Source organism: Camponotus floridanus, unplaced genomic scaffold (genome assembly GCF_003227725.1).
Source record: "Camponotus floridanus strain SB8 unplaced genomic scaffold, Cflo_v7.5 scaffold13, whole genome shotgun sequence".
Classification (NCBI taxonomy): domain Eukaryota; kingdom Metazoa; phylum Arthropoda; class Insecta; order Hymenoptera; family Formicidae; genus Camponotus; species Camponotus floridanus.
In genome coordinates, this window is record NW_020229248.1 from 641,893 (window position 1) to 668,089 (window position 26,197).

Here is a 26,197-nt window from a genome sequence, read left to right on the forward strand (position 1 = left end):
AACAATGTTACTGACAAATATTAAAATATGAAATTAATTACTACTGATTTAACGCTTCTTGATTCGATCCTGCATCCATGACTTTCTGTCGGTGATCAAGCAATATGAATGTAGCATCGGCAATTGATATGACGTAATTAATAACTTTAATTCTAATTGTATATAAAAATAACGATAAACCGTGTAAAAATGTATAGTTAAAATTTGATATTGTACTCGCAACACAATTCGAATGTATGTACTTCGCCGAATGCACACAAATGCACACAGTTGATATATCACGACACATGAAAGTGCAGATCGCGTAAAGTTGACCGCAGCAGGTGACGCGCGAAGTTAATCGCGCAATTTTCGAATTCTCTCTCGCCATTAGTTTGTGAAACGCGGCGGATGTCGTGTGAATTGTAATTTCGTACAATCATGTTTCTGTCGCATTATTTTGTCGCAATATAACAAGATACGCATTGCGTTTGATTTACATCGGGAGTGCTGTATAAAGCGCGATTATCGTATATCAGATTATTTATGTGATCATAATTAATTATGCTTCCGTGAATAATTGCTGAAAAATTATCAAAAAGTAGAAATGAAGACAAAAACAAACCTTGGCAGACATCGAGCGGAATTTATGGAGTGAGTACAAAATTTGTTATTTTTATTTTTATTAGTTTTACTTATTCTTTACTTGCGTAAGTAATCAATACTTTCGCCAAAGAATCGCGTGATGTGATTTCGCATCATTGCATATAATATGTCTACAAGCAATATTTATGTTCATTTTAACAGAGAAATATTTAAAATATTAATATAAACTTTCTGTTATTTAAATTAGTTGATTGAATTATATTAAAATTATTGAAAAAAATTTAAAGCACCATATAAAGTATATTTCAATTTAAAAATAATGTTAAAAAGTAATAATTATCTCTTATAAATATCATGAAACAGTAATTTATAATTTTCATTTCCTATCGCTTCGATTTCTACTTTGAATAAATCGTGCGTAATTATCTACTTCAATATATAATCGTTGCTTCGATACGCTTACAAATCGTTAATCATGGTAGTCAATTAATCGCGCGAGCTGATAATCATTAATTGTTCATATGGAATAATCGCATTTCAGGAGATGTTAACACTAAATATTCTGTTTCTTGCATTTCGAATTAATTTTGATAAATGGTTATTATCGCACATTTTGCGCATTATTTTGTAGACCTGTTAGCATTTCCTAATACAATAATTAATTCCACTCGATTGAGAACGTTTTGAAATATATTGTTACTCGATTGTTATTTTAATTTATTTTATCATAATTTTATTTAAATCTATTTTTCAATATTATTGATGTTATAATTTATTTGATGTATAAAATAACGATGAATTTATTTAACAAAAAAATAGTCTTCACAAGAAAGAGAAAAAGAATAGATTCTAAGATTATTACAGTATTAAATTATTTATTACAGTATTTGGTACTATTTTTGATATTTATAAAATAAATTATATAGGCTAAATTACATATATAGGTTTTTTTTACTACATCATTTACTAACATTAACTTTTTTAATTAAGTCTTTTAAAAAATACTTAGAATAAATACATAATTGTGGTTATTTGTTACATATATGCCATAGTGTGTGAGTGCTAATACTAACAATAAGATAATTAACTAAGAAGATGCTTAAATTGTCAGTTAATCGTTATTGATATTAGATTATATATTTTTTATAAATATTTATTATAAATATATTAAAATATTAAAAATTTGTGAGACATTTATGTTTTATATATTATATATAAAATATAAATATTTAAATTATGTAAATATCTAATGGAAACATAAGAAGAGATAAAGAGAAAGAGAGTGGGAAATGTTTATCATCTTATCACGTTTCAAGGCATTCTAGGTCATGCCTATTATTATATGAGTTCAGTCAGAAAGTTTTGTATTGAACCTCGTGCGCACGCTACGCATTCGCTTATTAAATTATAATTCCTACACAGATTTGATTTAGATAACATTCGCGATATCAACAGTGTAACGGCGCTGATGAACATACGTGTTTATCGAGATATTATTGACATTAGTGACAACGTACGAAGATATAAGGGGCAAGCAATATCTGAACAGAGATAGTGTTGCGCCAGATTGGCCTCGTAATTGTTTATGCGAAGAAAGTCAAAGTGCAAAATTAAGTGGAATCCGTAAATTATCATACACACAATGCGGTAAGAGAAATATTTTATTTGAAGAATTCGGAAATATATATAAAATTTGACTTCATAACGAATTATCAACATATTTCTTATATTGACATGATTTAGATGTTAAGATAAATAATACAAATATATGTTTTTGATAAAAGAATTTTTTAAACAGTATTTTATTTATTAATTTGGATAATACATATATTATAACATTTGTTGTATCGATCCAAAAATAATTATTTTATCGTGATAGCATGTTTATCTTAATATCGACTTCGTCTCTGAGATATGAGAAAATTTAAAAAACAGAATTTGATCTATTCTTCGTAGATTGTGGATATTGTTGACTGCGCTTTTATTAGTCATAATACTTACGTCAGAAGTTTTTGCAAAACATTCAAGCAAAGATGTGGAATCCAAAGACAAACATGAGAAGAAAGACAAAATCAATGTAGAATATAATACAAAGTGAGTATTACTTGATAAACAGAAAATAAAGAAAGATTTCGATTTATATTTTTGCGTTTAGCATCTTTTTGTCATGTTACGTTAAACTAGAAAATTTAAAATTAGAAAAAAGATTATATTTATATTTAGATAAAAATAAATAAAAATATAGACTATTAAAGTTTAACATATTTTTAAAGTTTAACATAATTTTAAAGTTGTAACATATTTTTTAATAATATTATTCATTGCTTGATTCTATGTTATTCATATTAATTTTTTTAAGAGATAAACATCAATCGAAAGGAAAAGACAAACATTCTAAAGAACAAAAAAAGAGAAAGAGTAGCTCATTGGAACGAAATGTCGAAACTCCTTCCGAAAAATACTCAGAAGCAAAGAATTCTGATAATGTAAAGCAGAAATTAAAGAATAAACGAAACAAACGTGAGGAAAATATTGTAATAAGCGAGGGAGCAAGTAAAAATTCCAAAGATAAACCGAAATACTCGAAAGATAAGACGAAAACGGAAACACAAAATAAGAGAGATAAGATTGTCAAAGAACAATCTAGAGAATCTAAGAAGCATTTTGAAACTTCTGATTCTGAGATTCGCCAAAAATCGGAGAAAAGCTTGAAGGAAGGAAAGAACAAGAAAAAATCCAAAAATATTGAGAAAATAGAAAACATTAAAGAAAGAACAAATGCTGAGGTTCAAAACAAAAAGGTAAAGCGTTCTAAATCAGAGTATTCTAAAAACGCTCAAGATGTTGTTGAGAAAAAAAGTAAAGAGACAAAGTATGATAAAAAGAAGAAGCAAGAAATACCAAAAAAGACGGAGTCCGAAACAACTAAGGAAGAATTAATCGAAACTGATTTGTTATCTGAAGATTCCAAGCAAGAAAAAAACATGCACAAGAGCAAGAAGGAGAAGCAAGAAGCTCAGGAAATATCGAAGGAATGTAAGAAAAATGAAAAAAAGGAGACAGTGCAAGAGGAAGAGGAAGAGGAAGAGGAAACCGAGGAGAAACAAGTGGAAAATCCTATCGAAGAAGAAGAAACTGTAAATAAAGTTGAACATTTAAAAGAAAAAGAAACGATAGAACAAAGCCAGACAGAAAACGAAGAAAATTGTCCAGCTCAGGACGACGAGTGTACAAGATCGGAGGAATAATATTTTGATACAACATTTAAAAAAACACTAAATTATCGAACAATGAAGAACACTCATAAACTTTATATTAATATAATATATTTATGTTATTTTGTCGTGTTATATCAATTTGATCACATCAAATGAATCATGCGCTATATCAAGCGATATTATTTATTTTGCTTATTTACAGTTAATTATATATAAATTTGAGAAAAACATTTCTCTGACATTAAATTTTGAATTTCTAAACATCACTTTTTACAGTCTCTTAAGAGTCCTCTTACCAGCCGTCGATTATATTGATGGGATGAACTAAAAATATTATTTCAGAATTATATATATATGATCTTTTATCTTTCTGTCACACATACACGTGTACGATTTATAAGTTATAAGCAGAACAATTTACATTCATAACTATGCGAAGATGAATATTTATACTTACCAGCAGATTGTGCCATAAACGAAATAACCCATCCTGTTCCAATGTTGTTCATTGTCGAAGTATATTTAACAAGAATTCGATCAGTATCAATCTCCAATCTTGCTGGATCATCCTATGCAAGAAATAATATTCTTAATTGTACATATATTATAGAAAAGATTTTGAAAATTTCAAAATATATGATGTAAAAAATAATTAGATAATTAATTTTATTATTTGCAGAATTAACTGTTCTTGAAAACGTATTATTAAGTAATAAACGTATTATTAAGTAGTAAACTGTTCTTGAAAACGTTTTATTATTTGCAGAATTAACTGTTCTTGAAAACGTATTATTAAGTAGTAAACGTATTATTAAGTAATAAACTGTTCTTGAAAACGGATTATAAAGTATATTTCACAAAATAACTTACCCCGCCGCAAAAAGTGCTACGTAAAAGTTCACCGCTAGGAACAACATCATAAATTTTGACATTATTATTGCCACAGTTTTTGTTCGTGCCGAGGTCGAAGACAGTGAACTCAAGAATGATCTTGAAGCCTCGTGGCACGCTTACATCCCAAGTACATAGGGTATTGTTGCGATATACATTGGGATACAACGGCGAGGTGAATTTACCGCCGTAATTGAATATGCGACCGCCGCAACCTCGACCTGCGCAATTTCGTTTTTGAAAGACACCATATATATATATGCATGTTTTAATACGAGCGAAACGACACCGTATAATCGGATCCCGCGCGAAAATAAACCGCAACATTTCACGAGCGCGTATCTCGTGACGCTGCACCCTCGTAAATCATCGCATTGTAATTTCTCCGCATCTGGTGGCGTGCATTAATCGGATACGAAGGGACAGAGCAAGGAGTGAGGAGAGCCAGAGCGATTTGTTGTGTGTCCCTTCCTACGTGTATCATACCTGCATCCGTGGTCGTGTAAATGATGTCATAACTTTGATAAGAATTGAAATCCGTGGTCCAGGAGTGCAGGGTGAGTTTATTGCCAGTGCTGAAAATCGGACTTGGCGTAGCTATGCTGCACATAGTCCTTATGAGCGGTCCACTGGAGGTACCATCATGAATCTATAAAATGCACAAATTTACTTAAAAATTTAAACATAATAATAGCGAATTTAGAATAAATAATGCAGTGATGCGTATCGTAAGGACAAATTTTCCTTGGATTTTTTCGTAAAAACAAATTAACAATCTTTGATTTCTCATACAATTATCCTAGCATAAGGAAAAATAAGATAAATACCTGCAATGCGTTCCGCGTGCAATGTTCTGTATCGTAAATGTTAAATTGATTGAAATACAAAGAAATGGTGTGATTTTGAGGGGCGGTAATTGTAATCCAGCAGTTCGTAAATCCGCGATGAAAGATACGTCCTTGTTCACTCGTATAATTTCGATCGCAATTCGCTGTACTGTACTCCAATTTAAAACCTTTATGATCATTCGACAGCGATTTAAAAGTTAGTTGAATGCTGTCGCCATAACTATAGAAAAAATCGATTTGATGTAATATTCTGTTTTTAATTATAGTGATTTATAATTTATAGCAGAATAAATTCTGCGCAAATACCTGTAATAGTCGTGTGGCGTTTCGCTGCCGCAATATTTGTATGAGGAGACAGGAAAATGGCTGCCCTAAAATAAATATAATATAAAATAAGTATAAATTTTAAATAAAATATAAATGAAAAAAAAAATATATATATATAAGAAATAATCGTATGTAAAATATAAATATTATTCTAATAAAACAAAATGCAATTTATTGATAAGATAAAGAACTTACCATCTCGACGCTTATCGGATGTTGCTGTATGCCATTATAAATAAAGTCTGATCCGAAGCCTTCGTTTATGTATTTCTAATAATTAAAAAAGTCAATTTTATACATATCACTTTTATACATACATACATATATTATAAAAAAATTTTTAATTGTTATCTATGTTAGAGAACAAATCACATTTTTCTAAAATAGATATTGTCAACGAATCAAACAGGCTAACAGTATTTATTCTTTACTTACTGACTGTTCATTAATTTCTAAATATTCATCCTCGCATTTGTTAGAGTTCGTCATATCGAAATCTATAAATCGAATTCGCAGTCTATCAGTATATTTATCAGGATGTCGCAAAATCCAACGACACTGTATTCCAGTTGTATGCGTATTTGGATAACCTGGAGAAGTGAGTATCTGCACTGTTTCGTTTACTACTCGAGTATTTAGGCCACACAATGCTGTAATATGAGAAAAGTAATTATCAAAATAATATTAATAAAAAAACAAATCTATAATCGAAAATACAATAGAGATTTTTAGGTATTTAAAATAAAACAACGTGTTTAAGAAAATCAACGGAAATAATTCTAATAAAGAAAAGTAATGAATTATTTTTTTATATTTATTTTTAGACACTAAATCATTTAGAGAAAGAATTCCACATTCAAATATATTTTGTCGTATACAATAATGTAATAATAAATATGAAATTTCTTACCATTAACAACATTTAAAGTGCCCGTTGCACCTGCACCTTCATTAGTGCCATCGCTATAAAATCTAATCCATAACATATTTGATGTAGATATTATAGGAAATGGCAATACATTTCCACAAAACTGTCCTAAAAGTACGGCATACGGTCCAGCACCATCTCGAACCTGAAAATAATAAAAAATACTTGATATTTTAGCGTAATAAATTATTATATAATTATAATTATAATTATAATATATTATATAATTATAATTATAATATATATATAATTAAAACGAATATCTTACAATTTTGTTAAATTAATATGTATTTCTTCTTTGCGATCTCTTTTTTTTCACTGCTAATTTTAATTTTCTAATCAATATTATATATTGGAGAATAGCAAGAAACTATTAAATTTTTTTTTGTTTTGTACTATTTTGTTATCCTTACACGCGATATTACATTACGCATTAATATATACTGCTGCAATGCAATGTTTCAGTATTTTTAGAAATATTTATCAAACGCGAATGCAAACTTACTTCGAGGTAATCACCGTTACATTTATCACTTTGATTGACGGAAATAGACTGATTAAAAATAGTTGAATTTTTTATATCCATACTATTGATAGTAAATCTAATAGTTTTGCCTGGCGATGTAACCACCGTCCAATGGCACTCTTCAAATGATTGATAAGTTGCCGCCTGCTGAGTTTTAAATGATTTATCTTGGACGGAGGTCATATTGATAAATTCTCCGCAACCATCAACTGGACTTGTTGTAAACAGCACCTAAAACTGTCTATTGTTATTACACATCCCCAATTTGATTGAGAATGTTAACAAAGTAAATAACAAGAAATCGAAAACTATCGAATAATAATTGTGATGAAAAATTCAGTATCTGTTATTATCAATTTTGATAGATCTTTTTTAATAATATAATCAAATGACGATAGACAATACTTTAGCTGTGAAACCCGCGAAATGTCTTGAGCTATCAGCATTAAAATTGACGACCATGGAATTGGATTCGGATTTAAATATTGGCAAATGTTCGGTCAAGTTTCCGCAAACCAGAGCTATTCGTTTATCAGATTTAACCAAAGCACCTTCATAAATGGCGACGTTGTCAAAGTAGCAGCTGCAAAAATTTGCGATAATAATTGATAAAGTTGAATAATGTATTGTATAAACAGATATAGATCGATTGAAAGTTTACCTTGTACTGAACTCGAGGACAAACTTTTCGAATCGTACAACTATGCTCTTTCCTTGCGGCGCTTTAATGATCCAAGTGCAATTCATACGGCCGAAATATTCCTCTCCATGCATCAAGGGCTTAAGTTCGGTTGGGTGTGTTATTATACCACCGCATTCTATTAATTACATTGATTTCGTTATTTCTTTAATCTTTCTATAATTATTTTATTAACTCTTTTATCATGAAATTATCACATGTTAACCACACTATTTTCTAGCAATTATATAGATTATTGTTCACAATATAATTTTAAAAATCACCTATCTTCATGATCTATATGAAAATTCTCAAGAAACTTACTATTGAGAAAATATTTAAATTGGAAGCCACTTCGCGACGAATATTTATCCGTCATGAAGATAATTTGTAGAGATGAGATAGATTTTAGAAGTGGCGGTTTGTTATTGCCGCAATAACTGTCACTTTCTATACTGTCCATATACAGAGTTTCCGATGTGATCGTGACATTGTCAAAGCGACAATCACCGCGACCTGCCAAAATTAACTTCACTTTAATCTTGCAATTTTTCTTCTTCCTTTTTACTTTAGGAAACTTTATTCATATCTCAAACATTATCGTAGCTTCATAAAAGGCTTACTAGGCGTTATATTATGCTTGCAGTAGCAGATAATGCACAGAGTTTCATCACAGGCAGAGAGAAGGAAGGATTTACTCACCGCGCTCGAGTTGAAAGTCAGTGAACTCGACGATAATGTCCTCGTCTGGCGCGACGATGGTATAATTACAGAACGCGTTTGGTGGATATAAGTTTGGATACGACGGCGATTGGATGATGTTAACTCTTTCGGTCGCTTTGAAAATACCGCCGCAATTTTCGTTCCAGACGGCACGGAATCCGTCCGATTGTACTGCTTCGTCTGAGTGAAAGATCACCTTCATGCGGTTCGATGTCGAGTTAAAGGGCGTAGGTGTGTTTCTGCCGCAAACCTTGCCGAGACTCTTCCATTCACCATTGCCATTTCCTTCTGCCATGATCCAATCAAATACCTACATAAGTAGTTTCGTTAATAATTTTTAATATACAAAGTTTCTAATATATTATTATAAAAATATTATTATAGCAAGATTATAAATAAAATAACTTTTTTATGTATTATATATGTATAATAAATATTTAATATTTATCATACATATATAATATATAAAAAATATGATATGATAAAATATAATAAAAAAATAATAAATGCATGTATATGTAATAATCTAATAATAAATATATAATAAAGAGAGAGAGCTTAATATATGTATAATTAGACCTGCACAAAATCTTTCTCGCAATTAGAACTAGTCTCCAAACTGAAACGATCGATGAAAGTTAAGCCTATGGAATATCCATTGTCGCCCATTATTTCCCATATACACTCACTCTTGTTTGGATATTGTTTGGGAAATCTGTAATATTTTAAAAGTATTATTATAAGAAATCTTTTATTTTAAAGCGCTGCATTATTATCATAAATAATTACTCGGGTGATGCAATTTCGCGACTGCGACCGCTTAATGATCCACCACAGCCTGTGTTGACAGGTTCCACATTAATTTCGAAATCGCTTCGATTTTCCGACGCGTAATATTCTATCCACAACTGATTCGATATACTGCTTATATTATATTTCTGAAGTTGATTTGCAGTATGCAAGCAGTGCTTTGCAATTTGCGGCGCTGTCGCTCCACCATTTCTAATTATAAACAAATGTAAATTAAATCGGAGATTAATCGAAAATAAGGAATTTAATAAAACAGACAGTACTTGACAATGAGATAGTTCTTATCACAATTGCTTTCTAGTTCAAGTTTGGTAAAAGTCAGTTTGATTGTTTCGCCATCAGGATAATTAATATGCCAAACACAGTTTATTGGATAAGAAATATCCTTTGGCGGTCTGATGGTATGAGTTAAACCATTCAAAATACCACCACAAGCTTGCCATTGATATTGTAGATTAAAATTAGTACGTTCTCCATAAGTGCCATTCATTATCTAAAAATTAATAGATATTAACATTACTTCTTTTTTTCTATATTTACGTTAATATTAAATTAATAATCTCAGTTTACATTTTAAAACTTTTAATTTATAACTTCTATTCATAATAAGTGATATATATTAATAATACATTACCGTCAACATATTGATCATTTTCGGGCTTCTTAAATATCTTGGTTCCGTTATATTCCCACATAATGATCCAACATCTATAATAATTAGCACATCTATATAATTATCTATAATGATTACGTTTTGTATATTTTATTCACTTATTTGGACAATTGTTATAAAAAAATTAAAGAAAGAGAGAGAAATGGATGAGATTGAGAAGTTGAATAGTATTTTTTATTTTACCCTGAAGTTCGATGAATTGAGGAAAGATGCATCTTTTTCTAATAATACCCAAACGATTTTCAGATCTGCCTAAATAGCCGGTGACTTTTATTGTTAATGTCAAGCGGTTGTCATAGATAGAACCAACCATACTTTCAGGTGGTTCTAATATCCAGTAGCAGACATATGAGGTTTGATTAAACGGTAAACTTGTAGGACCTGTTATATTGCCTTCAAGTTGTCTGAGATTTCCACCACAAGCTGCGGGTAACACGTTATTGAGAAAAATTAATAAATTGTATATGTTCCTTCTTATATTTTTTTATAATAGTTATATAAAAATTAATTACAATTGGAAAAATATATTTCCGTTTATATTGCATTATAATGCATAATGGAAAATTACTATTAATAATGGTTTTTGAAACTTACGGGCTGGGGCTTGAGCTGTGTATCGAAGTTTGAAGCCTCGGTGTCCTGCGGAGGACCAATAGTTGACAATCATGGTATTACTGGAGCTTCTAATCTCTTCTGTACTAGCACTTTGTCCTAAGACTTTGATCTTTGATTTAAAGCTGAAATCGTTATAAAACTGCAAGAAGGAAAAATTATAGTACATATATTTTCCTTTGAAATAATGTTTTTTATATTTTATTGCCATATGTTATATTATTTACCGAAAGTGCATAACCCACTTGTGTAGGTCCAGAGTCGTCAACGATGTCTACATCCAAAATATTTACCACCACTTGATAACCCACCGGTAATTTAATTCGCCAATTACAATGTCTGTAATATGTCGTCAATATTTTATAAAATTTTTAAAAATGATGATTTATTTATATAATTATTTATAATTTTGTTATTCAATATAATTTTATAACTTTTGTATAAAAAATGTTTGCTATATAAATATTCTAATAGTTTGATAGAATTTAAATCCACTTTAAAAGAAAAATTTACCTTGGTCGTGTGCGTGGATTAGGATATCCGAGTGACTTAATTATTCCACTCATTGCCGTTAATAAACCGCCGCATGCTACAAGCAAATAATATATGACGTAAAATTCGAGATTGTACGGATAATACATCGAGTAAAGTTTATAATTGTACAATTGAGAATTGTTTAATGAAGTTTGTTTTACGGTCACTAACTTTCTTGACTAGTGGTGAAGTTTAAACTGAACCCTCTGTAACTTATGTACTCCCTATTATCACTCTGGAAATATACATATGCTTCATTTGTCGATGTCTCAATTATATCTGGTTTTTGAAGACCACAGTAAGTTCCAATTTCTGAGGCTAAAAAAATATTATCTTAAGTCAATTATTGTTACAATAATTAATGCAAATCTAAATTTATATAATTAATTACGTCATTACTTACTCGTATCATTTTCTGCAAGTTTTTCTGCAATTTTTACGTGGTCGGTCGAATCGCATTGACGAAAACCAGGAAGCTGTATATCGCGGAATTGTAATTTCATAGTATGATCTGTCGGTCCTACTAGCAACCAGGTGCAAGTCTGATTTACAGGATAACGATACGGATAATTCGGAGATGTGATAATGCCACTGGTTCCGCGCAAAATACCACCACAAATCTCTAAAAAATTTATGCACATATGTTATCAGGTTCATCATAAATGTATTATTTTATATATTAATTCCATAGGAGATTTTATAAAAGATTCTTTCATAATTGTTTTTACGTCATTTAAAAAATTCATAAAGTGCATTTTTTTTAAACTTATTTACCTCCTGAAACAATTGCAGCTTTAAAGCCATTTTTGGGTTCTGGTAAATCCGTATAAAAGTAAACATACATCATGTTGCCAGTGGTACTTATACTACTGGGTGCTATGTCCTTGCAATATCTTCCCATAAATTTTGAATTATCAGTTCCGCCATCCCTTATTTCAATATATTCTCTTTCACAGCTAAAAAAATATTAATATGTGGAAACTTCATTTTTATAGTGAAGATCTTTAATTAAAATATTTGTTTTATTTTTTTCTAATATAATCTCATGTCTCACTTTTCGGAATAACTTAAATCAAATCTATCCAAGAAATGAATAGAAAGCCTTTCACCAGCTGGAGCAATAGCTGTCCAGGTACATTCAGTATAGGTAGGAGGAATATTTGGATAGTTGGGGGATGATATTGTCCATCTGTTGTTTGTACTTGTGAAGATAAACTGACCACCACAGTTCATACTTACTTCTCTAAAAAATGATTAAAAGATTAAAAGATTACGATATTAATTATTAATGAAACTAAAAAGTAAACGTTTTTTATATATATATATATATATATATATATATATATATATATATTATATAGAGAAAGATATACATATTCGTACACATATAATTGTATAATTATGCGAGCGTGCATGCGTAAGTATATTATCAATCTAGGGAAACATGCAAAAATTACCTGTAAGTGAGTTTCAAGCGATATTGAAAACCTGTACCAGTAATTTTAACATAAAGACGATTTCCAGTGGTTTCTAGTTCCGGTGGTGTTACATGGCCACAATATTTTCCATCGCCTAACAGAGGCGAAAGCATTCCATCTCCATTTTTTAGCTAAAGAAATTGAATGTATATATATATATATATATATATATATATATATATATATAATATTTAAACATTAAATTTGTTCTCATATAAGTAATTTCTATTCTCATATAAGTGATTCTGTTATTTCAAATACATGTTAATTAATTAATTCTGCAAAGTATTATACTAAAATATATTATAATATAAAACGTTAATATTTCGTTTATGATTTTATTGATAAAATTGATAAAAAATATATGTTTACTAACCAGTACATAATTATCGCTACATGAATGATCAGATGCTTCTTGTATCGACATATCGGTAATCTCGACTTTAATTGTTCTACCGGGTTTCACCGTCACAAGCCATTCACAAGTGAAACGCCATGTGCGAATCGCTCTCGTGAAAGTGGCATTGTCATATTCAATCACGCCATTGGGATCAGTCAAATTACCTCCGCAATCTAAATAATAATGATGATATTTTTTATTAAAATATTTACTGTAATGGAAAATTTGTTAAAAGACAAAAAAATAAGATAGAGACCTCGATACACATATGCGTTGAAGCCAGTCTTATTAATAAACGAATCTGACTCGAATTTCACTGTCATTATATTGGACCCTTTGATTTGAACCCAGGAGGAGTTTGATAAGCATAATCTACTTAGCAGATTAGCATTGTTCGTGGATGTCAATGCATATCCGGAATAAACGGAAACCGAATCCGCTATGCAATCGTTAGTTTCTTCTAAATCCATGGATATTATTCTCAATCTCAAATGCGTGCCGGGTGGCGATGTGAAAACCCAGTTGCAATGTAGATTGGCATCATAACCGGTTGGCCAACCAGGAGAGCTGAAGGCATATGAGTTGTTGCGCTGACCCATTAAAGCTATTTCTTTGTTACAATCTGACACTGTTTGGAAATAAAATTAATTAAATTTGCTAATAATATTTGTGTGTATTTGTGCATATATATATATATATATATATATATATATATATATATATAGAGCTGTACACATTAAAATTCTGATAGTTGTGTTAGCGAAGAATTAATAATGTAATTACTTATAAAATTTATAATAAAAATAGTTATGTATATATGTAGCAAACTTACATTTGATCTCTTTATTATCTTGAGAAATATCTCTTGGTATTTGAAGCCACGTGAGATCGAACCAACTTCCTTGTCTAAGAAAATTAGTTGACATCGTGATGTAAATCACATTGCTGGACGACTGTATTGGATCTGGCAGAGTATAGCCGCATACTTTTAACAGACTTGTTGCTTCATTATCATACCCATCGTATATCTAATCAGAAATAGGTAAAACTGCTTAATATTTAATTTAAATTATTTATAAAACTTTCAATTTCATTGAAAAGAGATTATATGAAATATTTATGTACATTAAATATATTTGCATTTATTTTTTGCAATGTGCTTTCTATTTTAAATTTTATCGCTCTCAATAAATGATACTTACCTCGACTCTAGAGAAACATGATGTTCCGATATTTTCTATTTGCAAATCTGTGAATTCGATGCGTATGACTGAATCCATTTCGACGGTGATACGCCAGGAAAACTTATCTGTACGCCTATAAGCCATCGGATACAACGGCGAGGTAATGCGTCCCGTAGGCCCCTCAAGTTCGTTCCCAAAAATAAAATTATACTCGCCAACAAAACCTTTGGCGGTGCCTGAGCTATCACTTTTAAACTTAATCCATAGTCTGCTCGAAGATGTAATTGTCGCGACATCTTTTCCACAGGAAACACTAATGAGTTTTCCAATTCCGCTGTCTTCTCGTATCTCGAGATAATCCAGATCGCAATTCTCGCTCGATTCGATATTAAATTCGGAAAATGAAAGAGTGATCCTATTGCCGGGGGATGTATTCAATATCCAAATGCACTCTGCGTTTAATGGATAGCTGTTTGGATAACCCGGCGAAGTGATTGTGCCTTGCGCAGAAGTATAGTTTCCGCCACATGCTAAAAGATATAAACAAGATTTTAAAAACGCCTTCCAATATCGTTCACGAATTCTTTATCATATCATTATATACTATATTATCGGCACACCTGTATTCAGAACAGAATAGCTAGCGACGAAGTGGCCAGCAAATTCGTAACGTACAAATAGATGCAGCGTGAGTGAGTTTCCGGTGCTTGTAATCGGCGGCGGTGTGACATTGTTGCACCATTTTCCTAAAAGCGGCCCATCTGTACTATCACCCTCGAATACTTGAATGTAATCCCAAGAACAGGGACCTAAAGTGGTGTCCCATGTGGAAAGTTCGAGTGGATCGATCTCCATATGTGTGAAGGTAACTGTCACGTGATCGCCTGCAAATGATGAAAAATAATATTTGCAGAATAATGATTAAAATTTATAAAGAAATACAAATATGTGAACTAAGACACAAGTATAGAGATTATATTTACCTGGATTCTCAGCTATCAACGTCCACGTACAATTAGCTTCGTCGTGTTGATTAATGCTATATCCACTCGAGGACGTAAGGAAACCGTGATCTTTCACGGTTATACGAGCACCGCAGGCTTTAACATACTGAGCTTTGAAACCTTTGGCTGAAATTATATTATCGGTTCGCATGGCTACTAACATCTGATTGCCAGTCGAAACGTAGGACGGTGGCAATTGAGTGTGACAATGCGTTGCTAGTAATGGATGATTCTTCGTTGGTCCATCAAAGATCTAGAGAAATAGGAGAGACAAGAATAGTAATATTTATTATTAGATCTAAATGAGAACATACTTAGAATTTTACAATATATATTTTTTTTAATTATAATATATACCTTAACGAAATCATCAGTGCAATTTCTACTATTCTCCATATCAAAGTCTAGGAAGGTGAGATTCACAACATGATTGCTGTCGACTTCTAGCAGCCACTCGCAATTTTGACCATGCGGATAATTTTGCGGATAATTAGGCGAATGAATAATACCCGAATCTGTTGTAAATTTACCGCCACACTCGATAGGAACGCTTTTATAACTAGCGTTGAACCCTCGACCAGCATAAGACGTATCCGACTGGAATTTTATAAACATTTTGTTTCCAGGACTAGTGTAAATTATTGGTTTCTCTGAAAAACAAAGTTCGGCCAATATCGGCGCGTCTGCATCGTCGCCACTATAAATCTGCAGTTTGTCGAATAAGCAACCTTTCCGTTTTTCAGTATTTATCTGTAAGAGGAAATTTTTCATTTTCAATTATGATTTAATTTATTAACATCTTTTCTATATATTTGTGAAATTGATATTTCAGATGTTACTCACTTCATGAAAAGTGAGTTCTACGCTGTGCATATAATCTACTTCAATTAACCATTCGCAAGCGATATTCGTTGGATAACCAGATGGATATCCGGGTGATGTGAATGTATCGTACGGCTTACTTAAATGTCCACCGCAACCATGCACCGTCCATTCGAGTCGAAAGCCATTAAAGGCAATAAAGGAATCCGTGATAAATGTTATAAACACTTGATGTTGCGTCGAACTAATTTTCGATGGAAATTCTGTCCCGCAGAATCGATTTAACTCTGTGTTGGGATTGTCTTCGTCGCCTTCCATAATTAACAAATAGTCATATGTGCAAGTGTCCAGTGTGCCTCTTTCGAGATCAAAGTGTGAGAAAGTTAGATTAATCGTATTGCCAATTGGAGCCTCGATTATCCAACTACAATTTATCGAGTGCTCATATTTATTAGGAAAATTCGGTGATTCTATTACACCGTAGTAGCCGTGTAGTTTATTGTGACACTCTGTATCATAAAAATAATATTTTATAATAAGTAACGTAATTATATAATTAAGTTGAAAATTAATAAAAAATCGATTTGACTTTTTATATGATTAAAAACATTATACTCTACGATTGACGATGTAGGATATCTCCATAATCAAAAATCTTTAGCTGCGCGCAAAATATTTTTTAAAATATAAAATATATTTACATGACATCAACTTAATAATATGAATACTTACGCGTTTCGTATTTTAGATGGAAACCGCGAGCGGAATTACTAAAGTCACTGCGAAATCGAATGGTCAGTAGATTGGATTTAGATTGAATAATATGTGGATACGTGGTACCGCAGTAACGTTTTCCATTTGTACGATGACTGATACCCTCAGATATTTCGATAAAATCATATCGACACTTTGAGTGATCCTCGAGGTCAAAATCGATTATTACGAGTTGCACCAAACTGCCCGCTGCCACGGCTATCTTCCAGTAACAATCTGCATTCGCTGAATAAGACTCTGGGTAATTTGGAGACATAATATCGCCAGTGACAGTTGTCATCGTACCACCGCATCCTGAAGTAAAACATACATAAATTGAAAAAAATTAAGACTGTGTGAAATTTTAGGAAATTGAAGGTTTTCACTGTACGCTCTTAATAAATTAAAAGTATACTTAAGTTTATGGTAAAAATCTTGAATTGTTTGAATTATTATTTTAAATCAAGACATTTTATAAAATCTTGAAAATTTTTAATAAATATGGACATCCATGGAAAATGAATATTATTTCAAATATATTTAAATATCAAGTACATACAATAATGATCGCATATCATATAAAAGCATTTTCTTTAAATATATATTTGATAAGAAAGAAGAAATAGATATTAGCTTAAGTAATTTTCTACTTTGATACACATAAAAAAATAATATTTTCCTTTTTCTAATTACTATAAACAGTAATAGCTGTGTTATTATATATTAGATATATTATAAATTATTAATATTATAATTATAGTTATATTGTCTTAATTAATTTCCAATTATACTATATATATACGAAAATAATTTATTTCACAAATCCAGAATCTTTTAAATCAATTCACACACAAGAGTTTTAGAATATTCAACATTAAAAAAATTTTTTAAGAACCGTCAGTTTTAAATAATAAAGTAATTTGAATCTTTATGATTAAATTACTTGAAAACTTAAAAGAAAAATTCAAATGTTTATCATTAGCTTACTTACCTTCCGTGGTGCTGTCCCATTGTATCTCAAAACCTTGTAGTGATCTCGAGAAATCCGAGACAAATCTAATGTACATTTGATTGGTTTGACTTGGTATTTCAGTGGGTATTTCTGTGCCACAAAATTTGCCGATTAATGGTGCGGAATCATATCCACCGTTTCTGAAATATATGAAATATAAAGTGACCATTTATATGTATAAAAAAGCAAAAAGCTTATATAATTTTAAATTAATTACCTAATTTCTAAGTAATCGAATCCGCAAGTCGTATGTTTCTCCAATTCAAATTGATTAATCGTGAGCGTAATTTTGTGTCTGTTTTGCGCTTCAATAATCCAAACGCAATCCTTCTGATTCGGATAATACTCAGGATATCCTGGCGATCTAATAACGCCATTCGGTTTCGAATAGCGACCGCCGCAGACTTTTGTAACGTCTGCGAAAATATATGTGGCGACAAATCCATCTAGTGTAATGCTTGAATCGGTGTGGAACAATATAGTAAGTGTGCGATTTTGTGTCATTAAGTCAGGTGGTTTAGTATTACCACAATATCTAAAATATGTAATTATATATTATTAATTATAACATAAAAATTAGATTTAAAAAAAGAAATATTAAAGAGAAATTTGAAATGAAGGACGTAAGTAATAATAGCATAATAGTAATAATAATATTTATAATTATCTTTTATAACTATCTGATAATTACTAGCTGATTTTTTCATATAATATTAACTTACTATTTTTCCTTAAAGTGTTAAAAATAAAAGAAATAGATACTGTTCTAACATACGTGGCTATTATATTTTCAGTAGGTGAAGTATAGTTTTCATAAATTTTGACATAATCATGGTTGCAATTATAATGAGATTCCAAATTAAATGACAGCCAAGCAAGTTGTATTACGAATCCTGGCGGTGCTTGAATAGTCCAAATACATTCTTCGTTATCGGCATAAACTCCACTTTCAATGGGAGGCCTAATCACTCCGGGTGATTTTGTTAGCAATTCGCCGCATCCTTAATAAAAAAAATAATATCAATTATTTTCAAAGTTCCATTTTTACAAAAAAATTCTTCAGAGCATCAATTATTAAACCCAGTATGTATATATAAAGATATGATAAATATATAACATCCAAGTTATTTTTAAATCACAGATCAACTTACTGCGATCGATGGTTGTGTAGTTAGCTTTGAAGCCTCGACCCTCGATACTGTTGTCGGTTGTGAATTTTATATACATAATATTATGTGTAGAATAATACGGGCTGTCTGGAATGTAATCTTCATCGCCGCATAACGTAGCAAGTTTCTTTGCATTTTCATCATAACCATCGTAAATCTCGATGTAATCGAAGTAACAATTCGGTGGTTCTCTACCTTCGATATCCATATCTTCTATGGTTAATACGATTCCTTTATTCGGTGATTGTATAATCTCGTAAATACATGTTCTTGCACCATGATAAATGTTTGGATAGAAGGGTGACTTGAGAATTCCGGTCTCTTCATGGAATTCGCCGCCGCATAAAGTTTCATAAGACATTGTGAAACCTTCAAATTCATAAGACCAATCGGATTCGAAGATCACAACTAACGTGTTTGTATTCGACTTAATTGTTGGCGGCATATCCGATCCGCAGTATCTACCAAGTAACCGGGAAAATCTGTCAGGTCCATCGTAAATCTAAAAGAATATAAGTAAGATTAATTACGTTCTCGTGCATACTAGAAAAATAAAAACTGAAAGATTACCTCAACAAAATCAAAATGACAACTGGAAGATTGTTCAAGATTAAATCGCAACCATGATGCTCTGATTCGTTCGCCTGCTGGCATTTGTATCTTCCACTCACATACCATATTCGGTTGATAACCCGACGACGAATGGCCGGGCGAATTGATCGTTCCAGTTGCACTTGTATAAACCCCACCGCAACCAGGAAAACCTGATATTATTTTTATAAATTAAGAATCTCAAATTATTAAATCATTATCAATTATTTATTCTAAATAAATAGGATTATTAATTAACATAATTGCTTTAATAAATAAATACCTTCAATTGTCGAATAATGGATTTGGAAACCGACGTCTTGACCAACATTATCAGAATGAAAATGAACGGTCGCTTCAAAACTGGGTGTGATAAGAGGTGGTGGACGAGTGTGATTGCAGAAAAACCCTAAACGTTCTTCTTCCATACCTGTAATCTGTACCAAATAAAAAATCAAAATGATGTAAAAATATTTCAAGTCATGTGTGCGAAAAAAATATATAATCTAAAAATTTATTTATGTAATATTATATGTCGATCGATCTATGAAATAGCATGAAGAATTTACTTCTACATAATCGGCTTCGCAATGTTCTTCAAGCATCAGTTGACCAAAATGAAACTGGATTCTTTTTGATAATGCAACGGAAATTCTCCAGAAACAATCCCTATTTGGAGGATATCTTCCTGGCGAGCCTGGAGACATAATCGTGCCATAATTATCCTCTAAAACACCTCCGCAAACAGGATCGATGCTATTCCAATGAAAAGTAAATCCATCATTAGATACACTGCTGTCCGAATGGAACCACAAGTAGAGGGTATTATGGGACGAAATGATATTTCCGTTTCCATTAGGCAATGTCTGACCACAAAATCTATTAATCATTTGACTACCAGCATTCCTGCCATCATGAATCTAAAAACATATATACACATTTTGAAAGAAAAATGCATTTTTAATATTTTCTTCTTTATTTCGTCTTATTTTATATTTCTTATAAAATTCTTTTTATCTTAGTTGTATAATAGTTTTTTTACATTTAATAAATTTATTTAATAGTTTTTTATATTTTAATTTTTTACATTAATAAAGTTTAAAATTGAGATTTAAATAGAATATTGAAAATTTAATTTAAAATATTGACAATTTTTTAAAATAAATATTAAGGATTTATAAATCATTATTTTACTAATTTTGTCCTGAAAATGACAAGAAACACAAATACTGTCTAATATATATATATATATATATATATATATATATATATATATATATATATATATATAGCTTCAAGATCTTACAAAAGTTATAACTCTATTAAAATAGTTCTATTAAAATAGAACGAGAAGTTTTCAAAACTGTCGCATGTGATGTTAATACACTCGATAGTTTTGAACACTTCTAATGACATCACCTGTAGAAAATCAAACTTGCAATCTGTGGACTGTTCAAGATTGAAAGCCGTGAAGGTGACGTTCAAAACTTTAGAAGATTCCGTAATTAAAACCCAAGCGCAGCTCAATCCGTGCTGATAAGTGCTACCACCCATGGGAAATTGAAGTGTTCCCATAGGATTGCGTGACACACCGCCGCATGTTTGCCGCTGTGTCTCGCACCTGTTTCCCGTATAGCTAGATGTACACTGACACGTTGCTTGTCCGTTTAAAACGTTGCAAATACCATTGTTTCGACATGGATTCGGCGAGCACGGATCGGTCGGTGTGTTACATGTTGTTCCTAAATGTTTACAAAGAATGATGAGAATACAATAATATATATACATGTATATAAACACAACATTTTAACAATTTATATAAATAATTGAGTAAAATAAAATATTTCTGGCGAAATGATGTAATTATTATTTTCCGCGACATAACTTTTTAAACGTCATCTAATAATTCGTATAATTTTAACATTTAATATTTACAAAATTTACAGTATATATTCGCCAAACATGAATTAATCTCGTATCTTATCTATTCGAAGAGACGTAGAAAGCAGAATGTTACAGTTTACAAGTAAGTTTATAAACCTATTTTCCTCCTTTGCTCCGCCTCTCTTCCCTAATATGTACCTGAATATCCTGGATTGCATGTGCAAGTGAAGCCATTTGCACCGTTTGGCACACATGTGCCATGCACACAGGGGTTGACAGAACACGCTGTATTAACTGATACATCAGCTAACTGACAACCGTTTGGTCCCATTCCATTACCTACGTAACCCGGTGGACAACGGCATAGAACATAAGAACTTGTAAGCGATGGATTTTCGCTACATATAGCTAACGGATGACATCCGCCGTTATTGATGGCGCAACCGCCGACAAAAATGCAACTGACACCATCACCGCGATATCCTGAAGGACAGGCCCCGCACACCCTAGAACCCTGCAATTAAAATCATTGTAATGAAATGTAAACAGCGATAATCTTATATTACGCATGATGTAACATGAAACGTCTACGCATCATTTACCATCGTGTTCATGCATTGCACGTAAGGCGAGGTACTGCAACCACCATTGTTAATCAGACACTCATCAATGTCGGTACAATAATAGCCATTTCCGCTGTAACCGTGCGGACAAGCGCCGCAGGTGAATGAGCCGCGGGTATTGTGACACGATACCGGTGGGTTTACAGAACAGGGTGGATGGTACGCCGCGCATTCATCTACATCCTTGGTGCAAGCTGGGCTCGCACCATCGCTCTCCCATCCCTGGCAACGATAAATAAAAGGCTCAGTCTCTGCCGGTTTATGCGCCAATTTTGCACGAAATATAGGTTGATTGAAACCAGCGATAAGAAAGAGAAGAGCGTACTTGGTCGCAAATGCATGTATAGCCTAGCGGAGAACTTTTGGCGACACACACACCGTGCTCGCCGCAAAGCGCTTCAGAATTCTCTGTATTGCAAATCGATGTTTTCTGCGTGCAATGAAGACCGAACCATCCCGGCAAGCAGTCGCATCTAGTACCAAACATGACATTATATACAGACACATTTTAGTATATCTGAGAAACCGTACCACCGATGAGACTCAATGAAATTATTTAAAACAATAGAATTAAAATAGGAGATTTAAAGTTATTTAAAAATATTATTTTTTAATAGAATTTCTTTATGTGAAAAATGCTTATTATAAATTTGTTTAAAAAATCTGTAGTCAAGTGAAGATATTCAAGGTGCGATTTCTCAGTTTAATATTAATTACTGTAATGGGAAACATAATTGTTAATGTTGTGTACCGATAAGATCCAGGCAAATTGCGACACGTTGCTCCATTTTGACATCCAAGTTCCGTACCAAGAAATCTTGCGCATTCATTGACGTCCGTCATACAATTCGGGCCCTAAAATTATCGTGAATTATCTTCATGAAATGTTAACGCTCCAGTCATGCATACCTCCCAATTTGATGGGCAATGACACTGATAGGCATCAAAGAGATCCTCGCATGTACCGCCATTTTGACACGGATTACTTTGGCATTCATTCTCTCGGAGCAGCGTTTGCATAGCTCTTAGTGAATCTTCTAATGCTTTAAGCTGAAATAGAGATATATTACAGATTTTTAATTTAATTTTATATAAATCATTATTCGTTTATTGCTTACGATAAATTTTCAATCTATACATACTCGAAAGTTGATTCGACGAATGGTGTTTCTGGTTGGATTAAAACTCTAAAAAAAAATGTTACTTTGTATAAATAATCTAAGTACAAATATATGTAATTTTTTTCATTTTTTTATTTGGATATGTAAATATTACTTTTACCGATAATGAAACACAAAAAATTAAATTAGTAAGATAAATAGCGATTTAATATTTTTAAATAAAGTTGCTCGTGTAATAATCGTGTAGAATCTCTTTTTTAATTTATTTTCACATGTAAAATAATACTTACATCTAATGCACTTTGGTATGAAAATACATTGTAAAAAAATATATAACGTTGCAAGATTCAATATTGCATATTGTATATTCTTACCGGATATATGCGTGATCTATTTCCTACGCGACTCGTGCCGTTCACGTCGATGCTCCTCTCGAGAAGAGCGACTCTTCTCTGTAAACCTGTGGAGCCTGTCACTATAGTCGTTAACTGGTGAAGAGAGCTCTCCATCTCAGCCAAGTATCCCATCCGCCATCTGTCAATGACCCGCGTCGCATTTTGCGCCTAAAAGGGAATCGAGACGTACACATTAACCGATTGTACCTCGATTATGCTGTACATTTAGACGTATATTCATTACCGCCGATGCTACATGAAGTAGATTGATCTCATTGACATTCATGTAACCGCCCCCTGTTATCTTCAGAGTAATATTTCTATCTTTTGCGCTAGAAATTATGAGATGTCCATCTCGAGATTCGAGAACGGGTCTGTGAAGATAATTTATATAAAAAGAAAGTTTTTTAAAAGCAATAAAATTAAATATAAAACACTTTATTCGATTATAATATCTTATATACATATGTCCAAATTCTTGTATCTTTTCGTTACATATAACTAAGTCGCTATTTTTATTAGTTATATCAATTGTATCGATTATATGCAAATCCACGATAATTTTTTTATTTGAACATATAATAAACTTTATATAAATGCAAGATAAGTAATGAGATATATAAGACGTAGACAACGAACTCTTATCACGAAACTTACCTCTCGTCCATCCATGCCGTGCAGAAACTCAAGTGTAATAATAAGAACCATCCCAGTGTAAGAGCCATGCCAGGTTGGTTGAAACTCAATAAGCTGAATATTATCCAATCATACCTTATTGCACTCTCGTAGAACTCCTGTCGAAAAGACAGGTTGTAACAGATTGATCCATGAGGCCATCGTGCGCGTCTGTATCTCTTGAGTGGGCGTATTTGGAAGATTTATCAGAATCCACCCAATATCGGTTTTCGCTATAAATTATATATGCTAAGCAAGAGAGATTTGATGTACAAAGTCAACGGAAAATCATGCCATTCAAAGAATTATTATGTCAAAAGTTATCAAAACATTTATATCATCTGTGTTTATACATATATGTGTATTATAATATGGCACATTTATATAAATTTGTACTGGAATTTATTTTAATTTATTAAATTTTATATGTACATTATTCGCACGAATTGATAGATATTTATTTATATTATTAATTTGATATGTGATTAATGTAATTAATGATTAATTATTTTCTATATACGTTAAATGATACCTAGTTATCGCAATGATAACGATCAATTAAATCATATATAATATTTAAAGAGATTAAACGAATGATACTATAAAGCAAAGGCATAATGAAAAAATGCATAAGTAAATATTTGATTGTACAATCAAGATTAATTAATGTTTGATATTGTTTGATTTTTTATTATTTTTTTAAATATCCACATTGCATATATAATGTGAATGCTCAATAATTTGTGTGTGATTGTATTATATATAAATTACGTTTTTATATTGTCAATTATATTATGTAAATTATATCATTATAAAAATGTCGTATAATGTTAAGTCATGTGTAAATATTGTCAATAGCTAATAATTACTATAATAATAAAATGGATAAAATTAAATTTTATTAGCATAACATTAACATAAATAATTGCTTAGTTTTTTATTTTCTAATTTATTTAAATTGATAAATATAGTTCTTAATTAATTTAAGCAATATATATAGAACTATTGCAGTTTTATAATGTCTTTATGAAGTATTCGCAACGTTGAATATTCATATTGAATAAATTTTATATAATATACGTAACGACATCAACATGTTTTATAATTTATTTTATAAACCTATATTATCTATTGTAATCTATAAATTGTTTATACATATATTGTATAAATAATTAATTGTTTATACATATATTGTCTAATAATGTTGTGATTATCATCTATTATATTTAAATAGAATATATTTATATATTGTAAATTATATTAATACGAAACTGAAAAGACATGTACAATAATGAAAAATTCGTTAAATTAATATATTTGATGTGAATATTCTCTCTTTTATAGTTTTTGTTCTTAAAATTATTTTAAAATTCAACAATCAATTATTTTGAATTAAAGTCAAGAAAATTTTTATTTACAAATTTCGTGTTGAAATTATCTCGCCAATTATTTCAGTATGTAACATAAATGATTGAAAAATGTGTAAAAATTCGATGTCAAGCCAATGATTTTTCTCTCACAAAATTTAATGTCTGCTCTTTCAATAATGCAAAATTGCAAACCAATAAAATTATTGAGATATTCGATTTTGTTATTAATTAAATGTATTCGTAAATTCCGCATTAACTTCTAAACTATCAATATTAGTTTTTAATTTGCTAGATATTCTATATATTAATTATGACACATTACTTGATAAAATTTATCTTTTCTTAATATTATTAATACACAT

The 26,197-nt window shown here is 31.0% G+C and overlaps 3 protein-coding genes across 3 annotated transcripts in view; 2 read left to right on the forward strand and 1 right to left on the reverse strand.

Moving 5' to 3' along the window:
• The first annotated feature begins 391 nt into the window (after positions 1-391).
• The window catches only part of LOC105249375 (polypeptide N-acetylgalactosaminyltransferase 2), a 216,551-nt gene continuing 190,745 nt past the window's right edge, over positions 392-26,197 (forward strand). Inside the window, exon 1 of the mRNA XM_025406038.1 lies at positions 392-633. The gene's annotated coding sequence lies outside the window, so the exon portion shown is untranslated. The remainder of the gene's footprint in view (positions 634-26,197) is intronic.
• LOC105253323 (glutamic acid-rich protein-like) lies at positions 1,946-3,922 on the forward strand. The gene is made up of 3 exons (XM_011261279.3): positions 1,946-2,232; positions 2,542-2,679; positions 2,945-3,922. The coding sequence occupies exons 1-3, from the start codon at positions 2,228-2,230 to the stop codon at positions 3,831-3,833; spliced, it is 1,032 nt and encodes a 343-aa protein (XP_011259581.1). The 5' UTR covers positions 1,946-2,227; the 3' UTR covers positions 3,834-3,922.
• On the reverse strand, positions 3,941-24,614 carry LOC105253325 (cubilin). Its single transcript, XM_025406034.1, has 53 exons — positions 24,448-24,614; positions 24,035-24,164; positions 23,770-23,958; positions 23,417-23,461; positions 23,184-23,324; positions 23,026-23,129; positions 22,600-22,747; positions 22,254-22,496; positions 21,850-22,165; positions 21,187-21,509; positions 20,337-20,687; positions 20,051-20,204; positions 19,747-19,940; positions 19,159-19,678; positions 18,783-19,008; positions 18,225-18,542; positions 17,987-18,147; positions 16,975-17,310; positions 16,264-16,751; positions 15,778-16,170; positions 15,400-15,673; positions 15,037-15,300; positions 14,435-14,946; positions 14,065-14,260; positions 13,489-13,860; positions 13,209-13,405; positions 12,812-12,963; positions 12,409-12,597; positions 12,129-12,310; positions 11,758-11,976; positions 11,526-11,672; positions 11,334-11,409; positions 11,048-11,159; positions 10,803-10,962; positions 10,392-10,631; positions 10,170-10,243; positions 9,799-10,028; positions 9,515-9,727; positions 9,305-9,440; positions 8,705-9,035; positions 8,327-8,518; positions 7,985-8,141; positions 7,729-7,906; positions 7,303-7,554; positions 6,780-6,942; positions 6,305-6,519; positions 6,065-6,139; positions 5,849-5,913; positions 5,522-5,762; positions 5,181-5,343; positions 4,674-4,915; positions 4,261-4,372; positions 3,941-4,127 (listed from the first exon to the last, which is right to left on the reverse strand). Exons 1-53 carry the CDS (start codon positions 24,513-24,515, stop codon positions 4,096-4,098), a joined length of 11,211 nt encoding a protein of 3,736 aa, XP_025261819.1. The 5' UTR covers positions 24,516-24,614; the 3' UTR covers positions 3,941-4,095.